Source organism: Stegostoma tigrinum, chromosome 23 (assembly GCF_030684315.1).
Source record: "Stegostoma tigrinum isolate sSteTig4 chromosome 23, sSteTig4.hap1, whole genome shotgun sequence".
Taxonomy (NCBI): Eukaryota; Metazoa; Chordata; class Chondrichthyes; order Orectolobiformes; family Stegostomatidae; genus Stegostoma; species Stegostoma tigrinum.
This window is the reverse complement of record NC_081376.1, coordinates 51,682,908-51,702,742: the sequence shown is the minus strand read 5'-3', so window position 1 is coordinate 51,702,742 and position 19,835 is coordinate 51,682,908. Positions and strand designations below refer to the sequence as shown.

General features: G+C 41.8%; 1 protein-coding gene across 6 annotated transcripts in view; it reads left to right on the top strand.

Moving 5' to 3' along the window:
- The first annotated feature begins 3,480 nt into the window (after positions 1 to 3,480).
- LOC125462121 (meiosis regulator and mRNA stability factor 1) overlaps positions 3,481 to 19,835 on the top strand; it is a 57,976-nt gene continuing 41,621 nt past the window's right edge. For 3 of the 6 annotated variants that reach the window (XM_059654189.1, XM_059654187.1, XM_059654184.1), the window contains exons 1-3: positions 3,481 to 3,607; positions 12,322 to 12,543; positions 15,246 to 15,911. In XM_059654189.1, coding sequence (XP_059510172.1) covers positions 12,388 to 12,543; positions 15,246 to 15,911 — 822 coding nt within the window. In that variant the 5' untranslated portion in view covers positions 3,481 to 3,607; positions 12,322 to 12,387. Of the gene's footprint in view, positions 3,608 to 8,828; positions 8,848 to 12,321; positions 12,544 to 15,245; positions 15,912 to 19,835 lie in introns of those variants that run through there. The other 3 variants (XM_059654188.1, XM_059654185.1, XM_059654186.1) reach the window with 3 other exon arrangements.

Below are 19,835 nucleotides of genomic sequence, written 5' to 3'. Positions count from 1 at the left end.
CAAACATACTGCGTTGACTGGCTCCCCCTTGTCAACGCTACTATTTACATCATCATAGAATTCCAACAGATCTGTCAAGCACGATTTCTCCTTCATATGTCCATGCTGACTCTATCTGATCCTACCACTGCTTTCTAAATACTTTGCTATAAAATCCTTGACAATGAATTTGAGCATTTTCCCCACTACCAATGTTAGGCTCACTGGTCTATAATTCCCTGTTTTCTCTCTACCTCCTTTTTTGAATATTGGAGTGACATTAGCCCCTCTCCAATCTACAGGGATTGTTCCAGAGTCTATAGAGTCCTAAAAGAGGACCACCAATGTATCCACTATTCTGCAGCTACTTCCTTAAGTACTTTGAGATGTAGGTTACAGGCCCTGGGGATTTATGGCTTGAAATCCTGATAATTTTCACAGCACTGTTTCTCTACTAATATTGATCTCCCTCACTAAATCTTGCATCCTCCAATAATGCTGATATCTGATTTGCGTCCTCTTTTGTGAAGACAGAACAAAAGCATACATTCAGTTCCTCAGCCATTTTTTGCCCTCTATTATACATTCCCCCATTTCTGTCTGTAGGGGACCCACATTTGTCTTTACCAATCTCTTTCTCTTCACATACCTAAGAAACTCTTAGCATCGGTCTTAATGTCCCCTGCAAGCTTACTTTCATACTCTATTTTTCTCTTCACCACTTCAGTTTGGGGGTCTATATATGACACTCACTAGTGTTTTTGGCCCCTTTGTATTTCTCAGAAGACCCAATCTCTCTAAAATCCAGAGAACTACCAACCACCTAGTTGTAAACTGTCACACTGGAACATGTCCCCTTGTTCAAGAACTGTAAGACCACTGCATGGTGGCTCAGTGGTTAGGACTGCTGCCTCACAGCGCCAGGGACCTGAGTTTGATTCCACCCTTGAGCGACTGTCTGCGCGAGTTTCCTCCCACAGTCCAAAGATGTGCAGGCTAAGTGGACTGGCCATGCTAAATTGCCCATAGTGTTTAGGGATGTGTAGATTAGATAAATTATATGTGGAAGGGTCTGGGTGGGATGCTCTGAGGGTCAGTGTGTACTTGTTGGGCCAAAGGGCCTGTTTCCACATTGTAGGGATTGTATTTATAAAATATCTGTTTTATACTTACAGAATACCTACAGTGCAAAAAGAGTCCAATTAGCCCGAGTCCACATTGATGGTCCAAACAGCATCCCAACCAGGCAAAGGGTCCCTCACCATATCCCTGTATCCCCACATTTTGCATGGTTAACCCATCCAGCCTGCACATCCCTTGGACATTACAGGGCAATTTAGCATGGCCAATCCATCTAATCTACACATCTTTGGACTGTGGGAGAGAATTGGAGGAAACCCATGCAGACATAGGGAGATCATGCAAACTCCACACAGTCGCTGGAATTGACCCTGGCACAATGAGTGCTAACCACTGAGCCACCGTGCTACCTTATTCCCTTTGAAATAAAGGCCAATATTCCATTTGCCCTCCTATTAGCACTGATCCCTGTCACACTGCACTAGTTACAGATTGCCATCCCGAAACTGCGCCCTTTATCACAACTTTATTACTTAGCCAATCCTCCATCCATGCTAACATGCTACCTCCCACATCTTATTGAATAGTCATGTATGCAATATCTTACTGAACATCTGCTGAAGTACCAAATATCTGGTTTCTGCCACAAACCATGCACTGGTTTCCCTGTACAGATCCGGTTTGTAACCTCCTCAAAGAATATGGATACATTTATCAGGTATGCTTTCCCCTTCATAAACCACATCAACTTCTCCTGATATTATACATTTCTACCTATTCTGCTGTTATATCCCTTATAATAACCTTAACATTTTTAAAATTTGTTGTCACATGTACTCAAATACAGAAGTACAGTGAAAGGTCTACACTATCGCCTCTCATCGTGCATTTTAGGTACAAAATACCTAGGTAAAATTTTTAGATACAAAAAGAGGAATAAGAAGAAAAGTTGCATTACCTTACCATGATTCACAGAATAAGTTAGAAATAAGATGCAGTTAAAGGGATAAACATTACATTGCAGTAGCTCGATGCAAGGGTTTCCATGTGGTCTGACTGATCTTGCAAGCGACTGACCGCCCACACCAGATCCCAGTCCAACAAACCTCCCCACTTTGCTCCGTGCCTCCAAGACTATTCTAGCCTTCCAGTTCACTCCGCTCTGTCAGCTGCTCCAGGTCAGTTTTCAGCTGCTCCAAGCCTCCAGCCCGCTTCACTCTAGCTCTAAGTTGCTCCAAGGTAAGTCTTACCAGAGAAAAAAAAAACTTGGAAATCTTAGAACAGAGAGAGCGCGGAAGAAATAGGAAGATAAAAGAGGATGATTTGACAAGTCCAAGTCTGAGGAGCCGAACACTGCGTACTCCCCCAGCGCCATCTTAAAGTTTTTCCAGTTAAAAGATGTTAAGAACCAGCTTATAGTTATCTGTTTCTTGTCTCCCTCAAGAGTGGACTTTTCAGACTTTAGTCCCATTAACTTCCCTTTTACTCTTTCTGCAGTGATATTGTATTTCCTCCCCACTTTTTGCCTCATTGTTAAGCATTTTTGGAATGTTATTCATGTCCTTCACCACAAACACCAATATAAAGTATTATTCAACTCCTCTGCCATTTCCTGGTTCTCTGCTACTATTATTTCCTCAGCGTCATTCTCTAAAGGGCCTATGTTTACTTTGGCCTTATAAATTTTTCGTGATTTGAAGAAGCTCTGACTGTCAGTTTTTATATTACTTGCTACGATTAAGTCGTAAAGCAACATATTATAGGAAACATATTGCATTTAAATAATATCAAAACTTCCTAAATTACTCCTTTAAAGTATTTAATATATACAAATCTACTCCAGCACATCAAGTTATCCTCTGGTAATATGAATCCAAGCTCATACTGCTTAAAGATGACTGAAATGATATGTTTCTTTGTGATCTTACTTTTCATACCAGTTCAAGTCTTAATCACAAATTTATAAAATTACTCAATTTCAGAATTGTGAATATCAGAGTTACACATGCCACTCAACGCCTAGTTTATCACACAGTGCGGGTGGGGAATGAAAGAAACTGACGAATTTAGTAGACTTTCCAACCCCTGAAAGGAGAAAACAGGAATTGCATGAGGATAATTCAGTCATTGTCCTGACCACAGCGCGCAGTCCCACTCACTAACTGCCAGAAGACAGCTCCTATTCAGCTAGTGACCAAACAACTGGCAGAGCAGGCTCCTCACACACTCAAAACTCTATCCTCCCCCTGACGCTCCACGTCCTCTCCTGCTGCTTTCTGGGCACTGCCAACCTTCTGGGTGCAGCTCTCCCTCCCTCCCCCGTTACTCCCTGTTTCTTTGCCCCCTCTCTTTACGGTGGGCGTTGGGTGGTACTTGCTCCGGCTCTCGCGCTCCGACCAACCGTCCCCCGAGGCCCCTGGCACTCAGGCTGGGAAACCCCACCGCCGCTCTTTGCGACAGCGGTTCCGCTTTTCGGCAGACGGTTGGGAGGCGGAGGCGGAGGCGGGAGGAAGCGAAGGCAGCGAGCGGTGGCGGGCGGATGAGGCAGGTAAGGGTCTCACTATACGCCCTCCCTTCGACATCCCGACCACCCGGAGAATCATCACAACGTTGATGGGGATGTGCGAGCCCGAGCCTCCTTCTACAGAATTACCTGGGGTGGGGAAGTGAACAAAATGTTTCTGCGTCAAAGGTTTTGCTTTCGGTTCCCGTCGGTGAAGGTCCATTTTAAAATTTAAAACCCACCGTCCCTGGTATTTAATTTTAATAACGCAGGTTTGGCAGCGCTTCTCGTATTGCCAAAGGTTTTATCGCAGCCCCCACCCACAGGGATTGATGCAGATCAGAGCCCCATGTTGCTTTGTTTACTTCAGCCATCGAAAAGATGTTGTTTCTTTTTTAAACAACACTTTTCTTTGAGTGGCAGTGGTTTAATCTTCCATCTGTAATCCCAGCAACAAATTTTGACCAGCTATGCCTCCCCTCTGTCCTCCTTACAAAACTGATTGCGCAAGTCCAGAGATTTGTTTTCTCTCTCAGATGTTAAAATCCTGTACAAGTCCATCTTTGCTTTGAGTCATATCTTTTACAAGTATCATTTATTGAGGTTATCACAGATATTTCCAGCCTTATCACTTGCCAAAACACTGGTTTTTCTTTGATTTCTCTGATTTGTCACCCCTTGACCTTTGAAATTGAGCACACCCTGGGCTTGATTGCAAATCTTTGTTGAATTTGTGGATTTTCCCTTGTATGAGAGAAAGAAAGTTGATCAGGTTGTTTCTTCTGATCATTGTTTGGTGATCTGTACTGCACGTGTGTGTGGAACTCTGATCAGGACAGCATCAGACTCATTAGTGGTGCCTTATGTAGTTGCATAACGAGTCAGCACCAGTGTCGAGGCTTATCAATGAATATTGGCCAAAGAAGCAGAGAGTAACAAAAACAAAGTTGCTGGAAAAGCTCAGCAGGTCTGGCAGCACCCGTGAAGGGAAAAAAAAGAATTAATGTTTTTGGGTCTAGTGACCCTTACTCAGAACAGATGTTGGCTGGGAAAATGTCAGTTTATATGCAGAATAAAGGGGGGGGTGGAGTAGGTAGTAGACGAAAGGATAGAGCCTAAAGAGAGAGAAGAGCAGTTGGGCAAAGAGTTGATCTCGTTATCAACTTTGTCCGTCCAACTGCTCTTCTCCCTCTTTAGGGTCTATCCTATCATTTACAGCCTACCCCACCCCCCCTCCCTTTATTCTGCATATAAACTGACGTTTCCCCAGCCAACATCAGTTCTGAGGAATGGTCGGCAGACCTGAAACATCAACTGGATTTTCCTTCACAGATGCTGCCAGATCTGTTGAGCTTTTCCAGCAACTTGGTTTTTGTTCCTGATTTTACAGCGTCCGCAGTTCTTTCTGGTCTTCTTTGGAATTGTACTTCAAAGAACCTGCAGGAAAAAAAACTTAGTAAAAGTACCTCAAAACTACCAGAATTTGCTTTAATATTCAACAGTAGGCAACCAGGTGGTTGTAATCACTAAAATGGGGATAAGGTTGTAGATATTTTGTACAACCTGTTCTCACACACTTCTGCATCAGTTGGGACTTGAACCCAGGTCTTTTGGTCTGGAGAGCCACTGCCGCTATTACTATGCCTCAAGAGGACCAAGTTGTACACAGTTTTCTGTTCAATATTTTTAGAGATGTTATTACAAACCTTGTGAATCTGGGCCATCTGACTCAGAGATAAGGACACTACCACTGTGCCACAAGAACCCTTCATAAAAAAATTCAGTTTCTGCAATGGTGGGGTTCAAATTGTGTCCCAAGACCATTTGTCTGGAACTCAGGATTACTAGCCCAGTGAAATTACCACTGCACTGCCATCCCCTCCAAAGTTGATAAAGTTGTATCGTATCTGAAGTGATCCAATGTATTTGATTAGCATAATCTGAGCAATTAAATGTATTATATATGATAGATTTTTACTAATTCAAATTTGAATGCAAATAAAATAAATTGAATGGTAATAGATGGATTAAAATTAAGGTCCTGTGGTGCAATGTATCGCATCCCGCCTCGTGCCAGAATCTCCATTACAAGACAAATGAACCAAAAAAACTTGCAACTCCTTCTAACACACGCCACTAGTGAGCAGGAGAGATTCCTGGTTACCCATGTGATGAACAGATCATTGTAGTGTCAAATTATCACAATCCATAGCTCCAGACCACAGTGCATGCACTTAACGCTTTGAGACTGATAGGACTGTTCAATCTACATAAATGATTTGGAGGAAAATGTGGCTGGTCCAAATAGTAAGTTTGTGGACAGCACAAAGATTGGTGGAGTCGCAGGTGGTAAGATTGTCAGAGGATACAGCAGAATATAGATCTGGTGGAGCCATGGGCATAAAAACAGCAGATGGAATTTAATCAGGACAAAGATGCATTTTAGAAGGTCAAGTACAAGTGGAAACTATACTGTGAATGGCAGAATCCTTAGGTATATTCATATGCAGTGGGATCTGGGGGTGCTGGTCTCCTGATTGCTGAAGATGGCAGCACATGTAGGTAAGGTAGTAAAAAGTGGCACGAGGCGTACTTGCCTTTATTGGAATGGGCATTGAGTATAAAGATAGGCAGGTTATGCTGCAGCTTTATAGAACTTCAGTCAGGCCACACTTGGAATATTGCATACAGTTCTGGTCACCACACTACCAGAAGGATGTGGATGCTTTGGAGAGGGTACAGAAAAGGTTTACCAGGATGTTGCCTGGTCTGGGGGAATTTTAGCCATGAAGAAAGGTCGGGGAAACTGGGTTTGTTTTTATCGGAACATGGGGGGTTGCAGGACGACCTGATAGAAGTTTATAACATTGTCAGTGGCAAGGATAGACAGGAAGGGCCAGTTACCAGAGGACGTGGGTTCAAGGTGTGGTGGGGTAGTGGGGCTTAAGAGATATGTGAAGCAGGTTTTTCTCACAGGGTGGTGAGTGCCTGGAATGAGCTGCCAGAGGAGCTGGTGGAAGCAGACACAGTAGCAGCATTCGAGAAGCACTTGGATGAGTACGTGATTAGGAAGGGAACTGAGGGATATGGGTCCTGTAAGTGCAGATAGCTTTACTATAGAAGGGCAAAATGTTTTAGTGCAGGCCTGGAGGGCCAAAAGGCTTGATCCTGTGCTGTATTGTTCTTTGTTCTTTAGAACCCAAAACGTGAAATATTAATACTCTTCAGAGAGTTTCTCCATGATTTTCTGTTTTTTTTTTCAAGATTTCCAGTATCTACAAAATTTTGTTTTTATCAGATCAGTGGCTGCCTGGTCCCCCAAGAGAATTATTTGAATGGGAAATAGGAGAAAATAGCCCACTCCCTTAAATGCACAAGCATTTATAACTAGTTTGTTTTTACTTTGACTATCTGTCTTAACTACTGCTGTTGGCCTTTCACTCCACATGTTTACCACTTTAGCAATAAATTAGCACGTCTTTCCTTTTCTGAACTTTTGTCCACTAGTCTGGAATTTATGTCAACTTTGAACAGTTTTTGATGTACTATTTGAATAGTTTCTTTAAAAAAACTTAGTGTAAGGGCTCCTGAATCTCCTCATTTGGAATAAACCATCATGAACTTCTCAATCTCTCCCCACAGCTCAGATGCCCAAAAATATAATAGCTCAGAAACTAAGTAAGTTGGATAGCCATTTTAATTCTCCAGTCAAACTTCTCTTTCTTCAGTTTTCTGTGCTGTTCCTTTGAAGCTCAATGTAAGCTTGAGAACCAATGGCTCGTCTTTGTTCAGGCACTTTGCCGTCTTCCAGGCACAATGTTAAGCTCACAATATCAGATCATAACCTTGGCCACTGTTATTTTTGATGGCAGCTGTTCTTCCCTACTGCCTTTCTTAAGAGCTTCTGTGGCACAGTGGTAATGTCTGTACCCTTGAGCCAGGAGACCTGTATTCAAGTGTCATCTGCTTCAGAGGTGTGACAAAGCATTACTAAACAAATTAATTAAAAAATCTATCTTTGCATATCTTTTGCTTCTTTACTTATTTTATCTTGCACCAAAGTACCTTTTGTAATTTAATCATTTATAAACATTTTCATGTGTTTTACCCCTCCCTTCCTGCTCCTCCTGCTCCCAAGCTTTCCTATATTTAATTACTTAAAGCTCAAGTTTAAGCCCAGCAAGCTAAGCTTTTAATTTCTTCTTGCCTGTTCTAGTGCCCTTCATAATGGTTAAATGTCCAAAAGCTGTGGCTGACAACAGCATTCCAAATGGCGCCAGCATCCACCACCTTCATATCATATCACATTTGTAGGTGTGTTTAAAGTGGAGTCACTCAGGAGGTCATTATCTGGTGGCCAGTTCACCACACAGAAGGTCCTTGGGTATACTGCTGACTCATCTGATGAACATTAATATACATTTTTGATTAGCAGTGAATGTATGTATGCTGAATTAGCACATTCCTGGGCTTCTGAGTTGATGACCTTGTCTTAACAAGAAATGCCAAGAACACATCTGTGATATTGAGAATGGAAACTGTTTATCCCTTTCACCTTGCTAGCATATGTTGTCTAGTTCTCGCTAGTGTAAAAAAGTGTCCTGATATTTTGCTTAGTGAGTTCACAGCTTGGTGTTCTCTCAAGTTGGACAGAACAACTGCAGCTTCTGCATTGATGTTGATTACATCAGCAAGTGTCAGGGTTGTTGGTGATTGTGAAGCTGTCAACAACTTGCAGTGACACATGGACAGAAGGTGGTGTGGCAACACCCAAAGCCGTGGCATTTGTCTTCCTGTTGCTGATGGTCAAACTAGCATAAGGTGTGATGGAGTTTGCCGCTGGAGGTATTTCTTAGGGAGTGCTAGTGCAGCATCGTCAATATAAAGCAAATTTCTGATGTAGCATTGTCTCAACTTTTGTCTTGAACCTCATATGGGAAAAGTTAAGCAATCTTCCATCAGTCCTGGCATCAAAGTATGCACCTGCTTGGTATGATCTGAAACGAGGTGAGATTAGCAAAAAGAATATTCCAAAGCCTGTCAGGGTCTGAACTGAACTCTGTTTGTCCACACTCTGAATCTCAAAGGAATTCTGATCCTCATCCATCATAACTGACCTTAGCAATCATTGTCACATAAAGTGGAAATTCAAGAAATAAAGATCATGAAATTCGGTTAAGAATGTTGTTAGCTGTTAGATATTTTAGACTGTTTCATTTACCACAATTGTTATTAATTTTTATTAGGTCAGCTTCATTTGGAGAGGAGGCTTCTAATGACACGACGTAAGAATTGTTGAATTCTGAAGTTGTACCTGTAATTTTACTTCTGATTCCTTATCCTTGATTATCCCACATAAAACATGGTACTAAACAGACCCAGTCAATTTGAACATTGATAAGAATGCAGTTTTGTTGAAGTACCATCGCATCTGGAGGCTATCTTATAAATATTGAAGACAAGAAGACATAATTTGGCATTTCAGTAATTGGTTTTTAAATTTGTTCGTAGTCAAAAGTAATAGAAATAGCAACAAATCACAAATCGAATTCTTGGATAACAACTGCACAACACTATTTGATTTCCATTTAGTGTGGTATGACCCAGTTTCATAATAAAATATCACAGTCTATGAAGTTCACCCTGCATCAGTAGCGTTCAGTTTCAAAGATGACTGTATAGCTAGCCATTTTATAAACTATATGATACAATAGTAGATCTTAAATCATTTTTGTCTAAGTCTTCAAATTGATTGATGTGGATGAAAGTGCAAGTGATATTTTTGATTATACAGAGGTTCAGCTGATGTATCAAAATAATTTAGTCACTCTTCATATGTTCATTCTTTCTTAAATTGCATCTTTGGTGAAACAACTTGTGGTTCGTTGACTGTCTCCTAATAATATCATCCACATTATTTTTATGTTTCTGTGAAACCTCTTTCAAAATTCTTCCATGATCTTTCAAAAATACAGGTTCCTCCCATTCTTCCCACCCCTTGCCCAGCTGCAGTAATTTTCCTTGAAAGCAAAATTGATATCAGATACTCTGGACAAACGATCACTCGGCTGATTGTATAAAATTTTAGTTATACCCACATGGAGGTCTTAGTTGTAAAATCTAATTTATTCCTTTAAATGCATCATATTTGCAGCAAATTAAAAGTTTGGGGGATTATTTTGAAAGGTACCCAACAATCTTGTTACTGATAGCAATGAAAGATACATTTGAATAATTGAATCTTTTGCTTACTGGTATCTATGTTAAGGTTGACAATTATATTTACAACTACAGCATACGCTGTAACAATGGATTTCTGTATAAAGTTTAGCAGTAAATACAATTTTCTATTCATGTCAAGCAAGATTTAGTTCCAAGTAAAGCATTAAAATATTTAATACAGAAGAATCTATCAAATTTAGACTGATAAGATCTTAACTGCCAATCTTGTCAGTGACGAGATTGAGATAGCTCCAAGAGGCCAGTATCTGTCACCAAGATACCCTTTACTCACACATACATTATATTTGACACTGGTCCAGCATTCTCAGAGTGACCCAAACCTCTAAGACACCAGTTATGTCTGTAGCCAGGACTCCCTGATTGGACCAGGTTAAGAGCCCCAACCAGGGAGCTCATATTCTATGAGATCCACCTGGCTGACCTCATTAGGTCATGCCTTACAAACCTTATCGAGTTTTTTGAGGATGTGACTAGAAAAGTTTGTTAGGGTCGAGCTGTGGATGTGGTGTATATGGACTTCAGTAAGGCATTTGATAAGGTTCCCCATGGTAGGCTCATTCAGAAGGTCAGGAGGAATGGGATACAGGGGAACTTAGCTGCTTGGATACAGAATTGGCTGGCCAACAGAAGACAGCGAGTGGTAGTAGAAGAAAAATATTCTGCCTGGAAGTCAGTGGTGAGTGGGGTTCCACAGGGCTCTGTCCTTGGGCCTCTACTGTTTGTAATTTTTATTAATGACTTGGATGAGGGGATTGAAGGATGGGTCAGCAAGTTTGCAGACGACACAAAGGTCGGAGGTGTCGTTGACAGTGTAGAGGGCTGTTGTAGGCTGCAGCGGGACATTGACAGAATGCAGAGATGGGCTGAGAGGTGTCAGATGGAGTTCAACCTGGATAAATGCGAGGTGATGCATTTTGGAAGGTCGAATTTGAAAGCTGAGTACAGGATTAAGGATAGGATTCTTGGCAGCGTGGAGGAACAGAGGGATCTTGGTGTGCAGATACATAGATCCCTTAAAATGGCCACCCAAGTGGACAGGGTTGTTAAGAAAGCATATGGTGTTTTGGCTTTCATTAACAGGGGGATTGAGTTTAAGAGTCGTGAGATCTTGTTGCAGCTCTATAAAACTTTGGTTAGACCGCACTTGGAATACTGCGTCCAGTTCTGGGCGCCCTATTATAGGAAAGATGTGGATGCTTTGGAGAGGGTTCAGAGGAGGTTTACCAGGATGCTGCCTGGACTGGAGGACTTATCTTATGAAGAGAGGTTGACTGAGCTCGGTCTCTTTTCATTGGAGAAAAGGAGGAGGAGAGGGGACCTAATTGAGGTATACAAGATATTGAGAGGCATAGATAGAGTTGATAGCCAGAGACTATTTCCCAGGGCAGAAATGGCTAGCACGAGGGGTCATAGTTTTAAGCTGGTTGGTGGAAAGTATAGAGGGGATGTCAGAGGCAGGTTCTTTACGCAGAGAGTTGTGAGAGCATGGAATGCGTTGCCAGCAGCAGTTGTGGAAGCAAGGTCATTGGGGTCATTTAAGAGACTGCTGGACATGTATATGGTCACAGAAATTTGAGGGTGCATACATAAGGATCAATGGTCGGCACAACATTGTGGGCTGAAGGGCCTGTTCTGTGCTGTACTGTTCTATGTTCTATGTTCTATGTTCTATTATGATCATTAGAGAGATAACTGAGACAGAGAGCATGTTTGTTTGAATGAGTGCCCTCTGGACAGAGATATATTTGTTAGTTTTAGTTTTGCCTTGTACAGGATTCGTCCCATGAATTTTTTGGGGCTGGAACGAAATGTGCCAATGCTGATGTAGATATATTTTCATATTTTAATTGACTTATTCAAAGATGTTATGACATAGCTGTGGACAAGCTGGGACTTGAATCCAAGCCTTCTGGCCTGTGGTAGTTTTAGTACCACTGCAGTACAATTCTTGTAATGTTTGTGCTTTTAGTCCTGTGAGCAGCTCCAGTGTGCATGAGTTTTAGTTGACTCAGATTGGTAACTACTGGTATCTCTCAGGCTGCTAATGTATGATCTGCTTGCACCTTATAATAAAGTTCACAGAAAGACTGTGTGTCATGCTTTGCAGAATCTCAAACCTAATATTAAGTATACCCTGAATGTGTCCAGCTTAAAAACAATCTAACAGCTTTACAGACACACACGAGTAAATGTAGTGATCTCACTAATTTTATTTACTACTTCAAACTATGTGAAAAGCTATGTCTTGTTGGATGGTAGAATGATCTGAATATCCCAAGATTATTGACTGAATTGAAGAAAGTCTGATTTGTCTCACTGCTCTTTTGTGTGCATTCATGTAATGTTCGACTAGCTACTTGCTTTATGGTAATATTAATGTAAAGAAGTTAATCAAATTATGTTGACTTGCTTGCAGGTTTTAAACTGGTGCATGCTGGAGAAAGCTAAATGCAAGATAATAACCTAGTGCAGCTGCTTCCTTGTTTCCTTCCAAACAAAATTTGCTTTTTTTAAAGTGCAGGAAGGAAGCATGAAAGGAAGGACGGATGAGAGGATGCCGAGGAAGTATCTAAGATTATATAATGGATGGAAACAGAAAGGAGAATTCCTTCTGTGGTAAGCCTGTTGGATGGCTGAATCAACCAGACAATGATGGCAGTGTTTCAAAACCTTGGCTTTGGAAAATCTCCAATTGCTTTTCAACAGTTGAACAGATACTACCGACCAGTAGCAAAACGGTAAATTCTCATTGCAACTTATATCTCCTTTTATGCCTTACATTATAACAAATAATACAAGTACTTATGAAGTAATGTATTCAGCCCAAGAAAGTTTTTCTGCTTTCCAAATACAATGTGCTTAGTTCAAAGTTGACCACTCTATTAGGAAAACAGCAACCTGCCACATTAAGTAGTATCAATTTAATTTCATTTCATTTCTAGAAAATATAGACATAGAGCTTAATGTTCATTTTGTGTAAATTCAACATACTTGATTCAATTGTGAAATGACTTTTACAACAACAATAAAATGGCAGAGGTATGTGTGAAGTTTTATCATTTTAAGTGTTCTCCTCCATGTATGAAGAGATATTGTCCATTTATCAACAGTGTTCATCACCTTGTGACAAATTTTCTTTTTTAACAAATACAATTGAATCTTTCATGCTAGTAGATGAATTTCAAAGCATTTCGAAACCTAGAATCGTTTGTTGTTGTCGCTGAATTCCATGTAGTATTTGTGGTTGTTGTGATAGAAGTTTTCGGTGTAAATTGTCACATTGCATTACCTACCTGCTGGTACAATAGCTGAAATTTGAAACCGGTATTTTCGTCAGGGTGTATTCCCGTATAAGTTACTGAGTAACTGCACTGCTAGTTGAAGGTGGATGCATGTACAGAAGATAGTTTGTTTCACAATTCTGATTAAAGTAATTATTTCACATAATCAATGTTGCTCAATACAGGTAAATAATTAGTAATTTGGGATTACCTACAGTTGGAGCATCAGAACTTTAATATTTCTGTGGCTGGAAATAGGGGAAGAAATTGAAAACTTACAGTAATATTGATCTTTAATTGTGGCCTCTCACTCCACAATATGTACCATCTCTGTGCTAACCTCAATGAGGCACGTTAATTGGTACACAAATGTTGTTGCCAAACTTGAAAGCAAACAAAACACCCTTAAAGAAACTCATCTGTATCAGTATATAATTTACATCATAATGATACTTTAATTGGTGAATTTGATTAATGTTTTTCATTGCTTTTGGATCTATAAAGTAAGACACATTAAAATGGATATCCACAATAATTTCCATAATGTTGTAAACACTAGTACCTGACTAATAATGGGTAGGTTCACCTTATTTACTCTGGCATTCAAAGAATGAGGGTGACGTTCATAAGACTCTCAATGATTTTGACAAGATTTAGGCATGGAGAGGATTTTCCTATTTTGGGTGAGTTCAGAGCCGGGGCCATTGTTTAAAATATCGAGGTCTCCCTGTTAGGACAGAGTTGAGAAAAAATTTAGAAGATTGTGCAACTTTGGAACTCTTTTCCTCATTAATGATAAGGTTCCCCATGGTAGGCTCATTCAGAAGGTCAGGAGGAATGGGATACAGGGGAACTTAGCTGCTTAGATACAGAATTGGCTGGCCAACAGAAGACAGCGAGTGGTAGTAGAAGAAAAATATTCTACCTGGAAGTCAGTGGTGAGTGGGGTTCCACAGGGCTCTGTCCTTGGGCCTCTACTGTTTGTAATTTTTATTAATGACTTGGACGAGGGGATTGAAGGATGGGTCAGCAAGTTTGCAGACGACACAAAGGTCGGAGGTGTCGTTGACAGTGTAGAGGGCTGTTGTAGGCTGCAGCGGGACATTGACAGGATGCAGAGATGGGCTGAGAGGTGTCAGATGGAGTTCAACCTGGATAAATGCGAGGTGATGCATTTTGGAAGGTCGAATTTGAAAGCTGAGTACAGGATTAAGGATAGGATTCTTGGCAGCGTGGAGGAACAGAGGGATCTTGGTGTGCAGATACATAGATCCCTTAAAATGGCCACCCAAGTGGACAGGGTTGTTAAGAAAGCATATGGTGTTTTGGCTTTCATTAACAGGGGGATTGAGTTTCAGAGTCGTGAGATCTTGTTGCAGCTCTATAAAACTTTGGTTAGACCGCACTTGGAATACTGCGTCCAGTTCTGGGCGCCCTATTATAGGAAAGATGTGGATGCTTTGGAGAGGGTTCAGAGGAGGTTTACCAGGATGCTGCCTGGACTGGAGGGCTTATCTTATGAAGAGAGGTTGACTGAGCTCGGTCTCTTTTCATTGGAGAAAAGGAGGAGGAGAGGGGACCTAATTGAGGTATACAAGATAATGAGAGGCATAGATAGAGTTGATAGCCAGAGACTATTTCCCAGGGCAGAAATGGCTAGCACGAGGGGTCATAGTTTTAAGCTGGTTGGTGGAAAGTATAGAGGGGATGTCAGAGGCAGGTTCTTTACGCAGAGAGTTGTGAGAGCATGGAATGCGTTGCCAGCAGCAGTTGTGGAAGCAAGGTCATTGGGGTCATTTAAGAGACTGCTGGACATGTATATGGTCACAGAAATTTGAGGGTGTATACATGAGGATCAATGGTCGGCACAACATTGTGGGCTGAAGGGCCTGTTCTGTGCTGTACTGTTCTATGTTCTATGTTCTAATGGTGGAAGTAAGACCATTAAATATTTTTAAGGTGGAGGCAGGTTGATTCTTGTCAGGTAGTGAAATCGAAAGTAGTGGATTTCGAAACACAAACACAGATCTATAATCTTACTGAAAGACAGAGAAGCTTAAAAGAGCCGAATAGCCTTGTTTTCTCCTGATGTGTATGTTTGTATTATTATATCAGAATGTTTGATACTAACCCTGAGTATTTTGGGATTTTTTTTCTAGAAAAATTGCATGGAGAACAACAAACCCAAGTTAGAGTTGAAGGACTTTCCACCTCCCTCCCAACATTCTATTCCTAGGTTCTTTACAAGTGCTCCACCTTCTGACATTCAGGCTTTTCAACAGCAGCAGTCGACTGGCACAAAAGTAAGCTGCTGTCCTCATTGTGGCAATGAGGCTTCTTGCTCTTCCCACACTCCCAATGGTGGTGGTTGCATTCACTCTGTAAATGGTGGAGCTTTAGAACACACAAATGCTGGAACAGTCACATGTCAGATAGGCTCGAGGCCTACTTTACATTCATCAAAATCATGCAAAGTGGCTGTAACTAATGACCATTTAGCTGGCCCCTATTCAGAGAATGCTGTCTCTGGTTGTCAGCTTCAGCCATCTCTTTCCCAGCGCCTGTCTTGTTGTGGAAATATCTTCAAACAACTGCAACCTTTCCACAGCAATGTCCACAAGCAGCATCAAACTCCTATGCCACAAAACTACAATGCATCCAATTGTTTTTCCTGCATGGAGCTCGCAGGTGGGGTTAGTGGGCACTTGGAAGATCATATGAGTCAAGCTGAGCAACCTACACATGTTTGCACTAACTCTTCACAGTTTCACACGGCACCTATGTTTCTGAAGGGTTCACATTGTCGTGATGATTGTTTGAACAAGGTTAGTATAATTTCATTAATCTATTTTTCTTTATTTTATTTCATTTAACATTAAAATGGTAAACACATAAACTTTTAGAAATAGTTCAAGTTTTTAAGCTTTGGAGCTTGAATTCAGTTTTAAAAAGCTGACAAATTTACATATGAGCAGATTATTCAGTTTATATGAGATATATTAATCTTTATGTAAAGGTAGATTAATCTCTATTGCACAAATTGTTTATGCCACATGCAAGAAACTAGGGAAGTGTTTTTATGCTTTAATGACACTTCACAGTGAAAAAATGTGATGGCACAGAAATAGCTCTTGGCATAGCCACAGGGTAACACCAAGACCAATAAATTCCACTTTTTTTTGCTGTTCTGCATAACCTCATCTCCATTCTCAATCCTTAATTGTAACTGAGAAAGCATTAACACTATTTGGTCTTCTAATAACGAAGAAAAAAGAAAATTACAGCACAGTGACAGGCCCTTCGGCCCTCTAAGCCTGCACCGATTGAGATCCTCTGTCTAACCTGTCATCTAAAGGGCCTGTGCCCATTTGCTCCCCGCTCAACCATGTACCTGTCCAGATATACCTTAAAAGACGCTAATGTGTCAGCGTCTACCACCTCTGCTGGCAACACGTTCCAGGCACCCACCACCCTCTGTGTAAAGGACTTTCCACGCATATCTCGCTTAAACTTTCCTCCTCTCACTTTGAACTCATGACCCCTGGTAACTGAGTCCCCCACTCTGGGGGAAAAAAGCTTCTTGCTATCCACCCTGTCTATACCCCTCATGATTTTGTAGACCTCAATCAGGTCTCCCCTCAATCTCCGGCTTGCTGATTAAAATAATCCTAATCTACTCAACCTCTCATCATAGCTAGTGCCCTCCATACCAGGCAACATACTGGTGAACCTCCTCTGCACCCTTGCCAAAGCGTCCGCGGACTTTTGGTAATGTGGCGACCAGAACTGTATACAGTACTCTAAATGTGGCTGAACCAAAGTCTTACACAACTGTAACATGACCTGCCAACTCTTGTACTCAGTACCCTGTCCAATGAAGGAAAGCATGCCGTATGCCTTTTTGACCACCCTATTGACCTGCGTTGTCACCTTCAGGGAACAATGGAGCTGAACACCCAGATCTCTCTGTTCATCAATTTTCCATAGGACTTTTCCATTTCCTGTATAGTTCGCCCTTGAATTAGATCTTCCAAAATACATCACCTCGCATTTTCCCGGATTGAACGCCATCTGCCATTTATCTGCCCAACTCTCCAGTCTATCTATATTCTGCTGTAATCTCTGACAGTCCCCTTCACTATCTGCTGATCCACCAATCTTTGTGTCATCTGCAAACTTGCTGACCAGACCACCTACACCTTCCTCCAAGTCATTTACGTATATCACAAACAACAGTGATTCCAGCACAGATCCCTGTGGAACACCACTAGTCACAGATCTCCAATTTGAGAAACTCTCTTCTACTACTACTCTGTGTCTCCTGTTGCCTAGCCAGTTTTTAAATCCATCTAGCTAGCACACCCTGGACCCCATGTGACTTCACTTTCTCCATCAGCCTGCCATGGGGAACCTTATCAAACGCCTTACTGAAGTCCATGTATATGACATCTACAGCCTTTCCCTCATCAATCAACTTTGTCACGTCCTCAAAGAATTCTATTATGTTGGTTAGGCAGGACCTTCCCTGTACAAAACCATGTTGCCTATCACTGATAAGCCCATTTTCTTCCAAATGGGAATAGATCCTATCCCTCAGTATCTTCTCCAGTAGCTTCCCAACCACTGACGTCAGGCTCACCGGTCGATAATTACCTGTATTATCCTTGCTGCCCTTCTTAAACAAGGGAACAACATTAGCAATTCTCCAGTCGTCCGGGACCTCACCCATGTCGAACGATGCTGCGAAGATATCTGTTAAGGCCGCGGCTATTTCCTCTCTCGCTTCCCTCAACAACCTGGGATAGATCCCATCTGGACCAGGGGACTTGTCCACCTTAATGTCTTTTAGGATACCCAACACTTCCTCCTTCCTTATGTCAACTTGACCTAGAGTAAGCAAACATCTACCCCTAACTTCACCATCTGTCAAGTCCCTCTCCTTGCTGAATACCAATGCAATGTACTCGTCAAGAATGTCACCCATTTTCTCTGACTCAGCGTATAACTTTCGTTCTTTGTTCTTGAGTGGGCCAATCCTTTCTCTAGTTACCCTCTTGCTCTTTATATATGAATAAAAGGCTTTGGGATTTTCCTTAACCATGTTTGCCAGCAATATCTCATGTCCTCTCTTCGCCCTCTTTAATCCCTCGTTTCAGATTCACTCTACATTCCCCATATTCTTCCAAAGCTTTGTCTGTCTTCTGTTGCCTAGACCTCATGTATGCTTCCTTTTTCCTCTTGGTTAATCTCACAATTTCACCTGTCATCCATGGCTCCCTAATCTTGCCTTTTCTATTCCTCATTTTCACAGGAACATGTCTCTCCTGAACGCTAATCAACCTCTCCTTAAAAGCCTCCCACATATCAAATGTGGATTTACCTTCAAACAGTTTCTCCCAATCTACATTCCTCAGATCCTGCCGAATCTTGGTATAGTCAGCCTTCCCCCAGTTTAGAACTGTTCCTTTAGGACCACTCCCATCTTTGTCCATGAGGATTGTAAAACTTACGGAATTGTGGTCGCTATTTCCAAAGTAGTCCCCTACTGTAATTTCAACCACCTGACCGGGTTCATTCCCCAACACCAGGTCCAGTATGGCCCTTTCCTAAGTTAGACTACATACATACTGCTCTAGAAAACCCTCCTGGACACACGTTACAAATTCTGCTCCATCTTGACCCCTAACACTGAGTGAATCCCAGTCAATGTTGGGAAAATTAAAATCTCCCATCACCACCACCCTGTTTCTCCTACACCTTTCCATTATCTGTTTACATATTTGTACCTCTGTCTCACGTTCGCTGTTGGGAGGCCTGTAGTACAGCCCCAACAGTATTACTGCAACCTTCCCATTTCGGAGTTCTATCCATATTTCCTCACTGCTTGAGTCCTCCATGGGGCCCTCCTTCAGTACAGCTGTGATACCGTCTTTGACCAGTAATGCAACTCCTCCACCCTTTTTACCTCCATCTCCATCCTGCCTGAAGCAGCGATATCCTGGGACAACTAGTTGCCAATCATGCCCATCCCTCAACCAAGTCTCAGTAATAGCAATAACATCATATTTTCAGATACCAATCCAAGCCCTAAGATCATCTGCCTTATCTACTACACTTCTCGCATTAAAACAAATGCACTTCAGACCACCTGTCCCTTTGTGTTCATCATCTGCTCCCCGACTACTATTCCCTTTAGTCACACTGACTCGATTATCTAGTTCCCTACAGGCTTTTGTTTCTACCTCTTTTCTGTCTAATATTTGGTTCCCATCCCCCTGCCACATTAGTTTAAACCCTCCCTCACAGCATTAGCAAAAGCACCCCCAAGGACGTTTCCAGTCTGGACCAGGTGTCGACCGTCCAATTTGTAATAGTCCCACCTTCCCCAGAACCGGTTCCAATGTCCCAAAAATCTGAACCCCTCCCTCCTGCACCATCTCTCAAGCCACACATTCATCCTGGCTATTCTTTCATTTCTGCTCTGACTAGCACGTGGCACTGGTAGCAGTCCTGAGATTACTACCTTTGAGGTCCTACTTTTTAACTTGGCTCCTAACTCCCTAAATTCTGCTTGTAGAACCTCATCCCATTTTCTACCTATATCATTGATACCTATATGCACCATGACAACTGGCTGTTCACCCTCCCCCTTCAGAATGTTCTGCAGCTGATCTGAGACATCCCTGACCTGTGCACTGGGAGGCAGCATACCATTTGGGAGTCTCGTTTTCGACTGCAGAACCACCTAT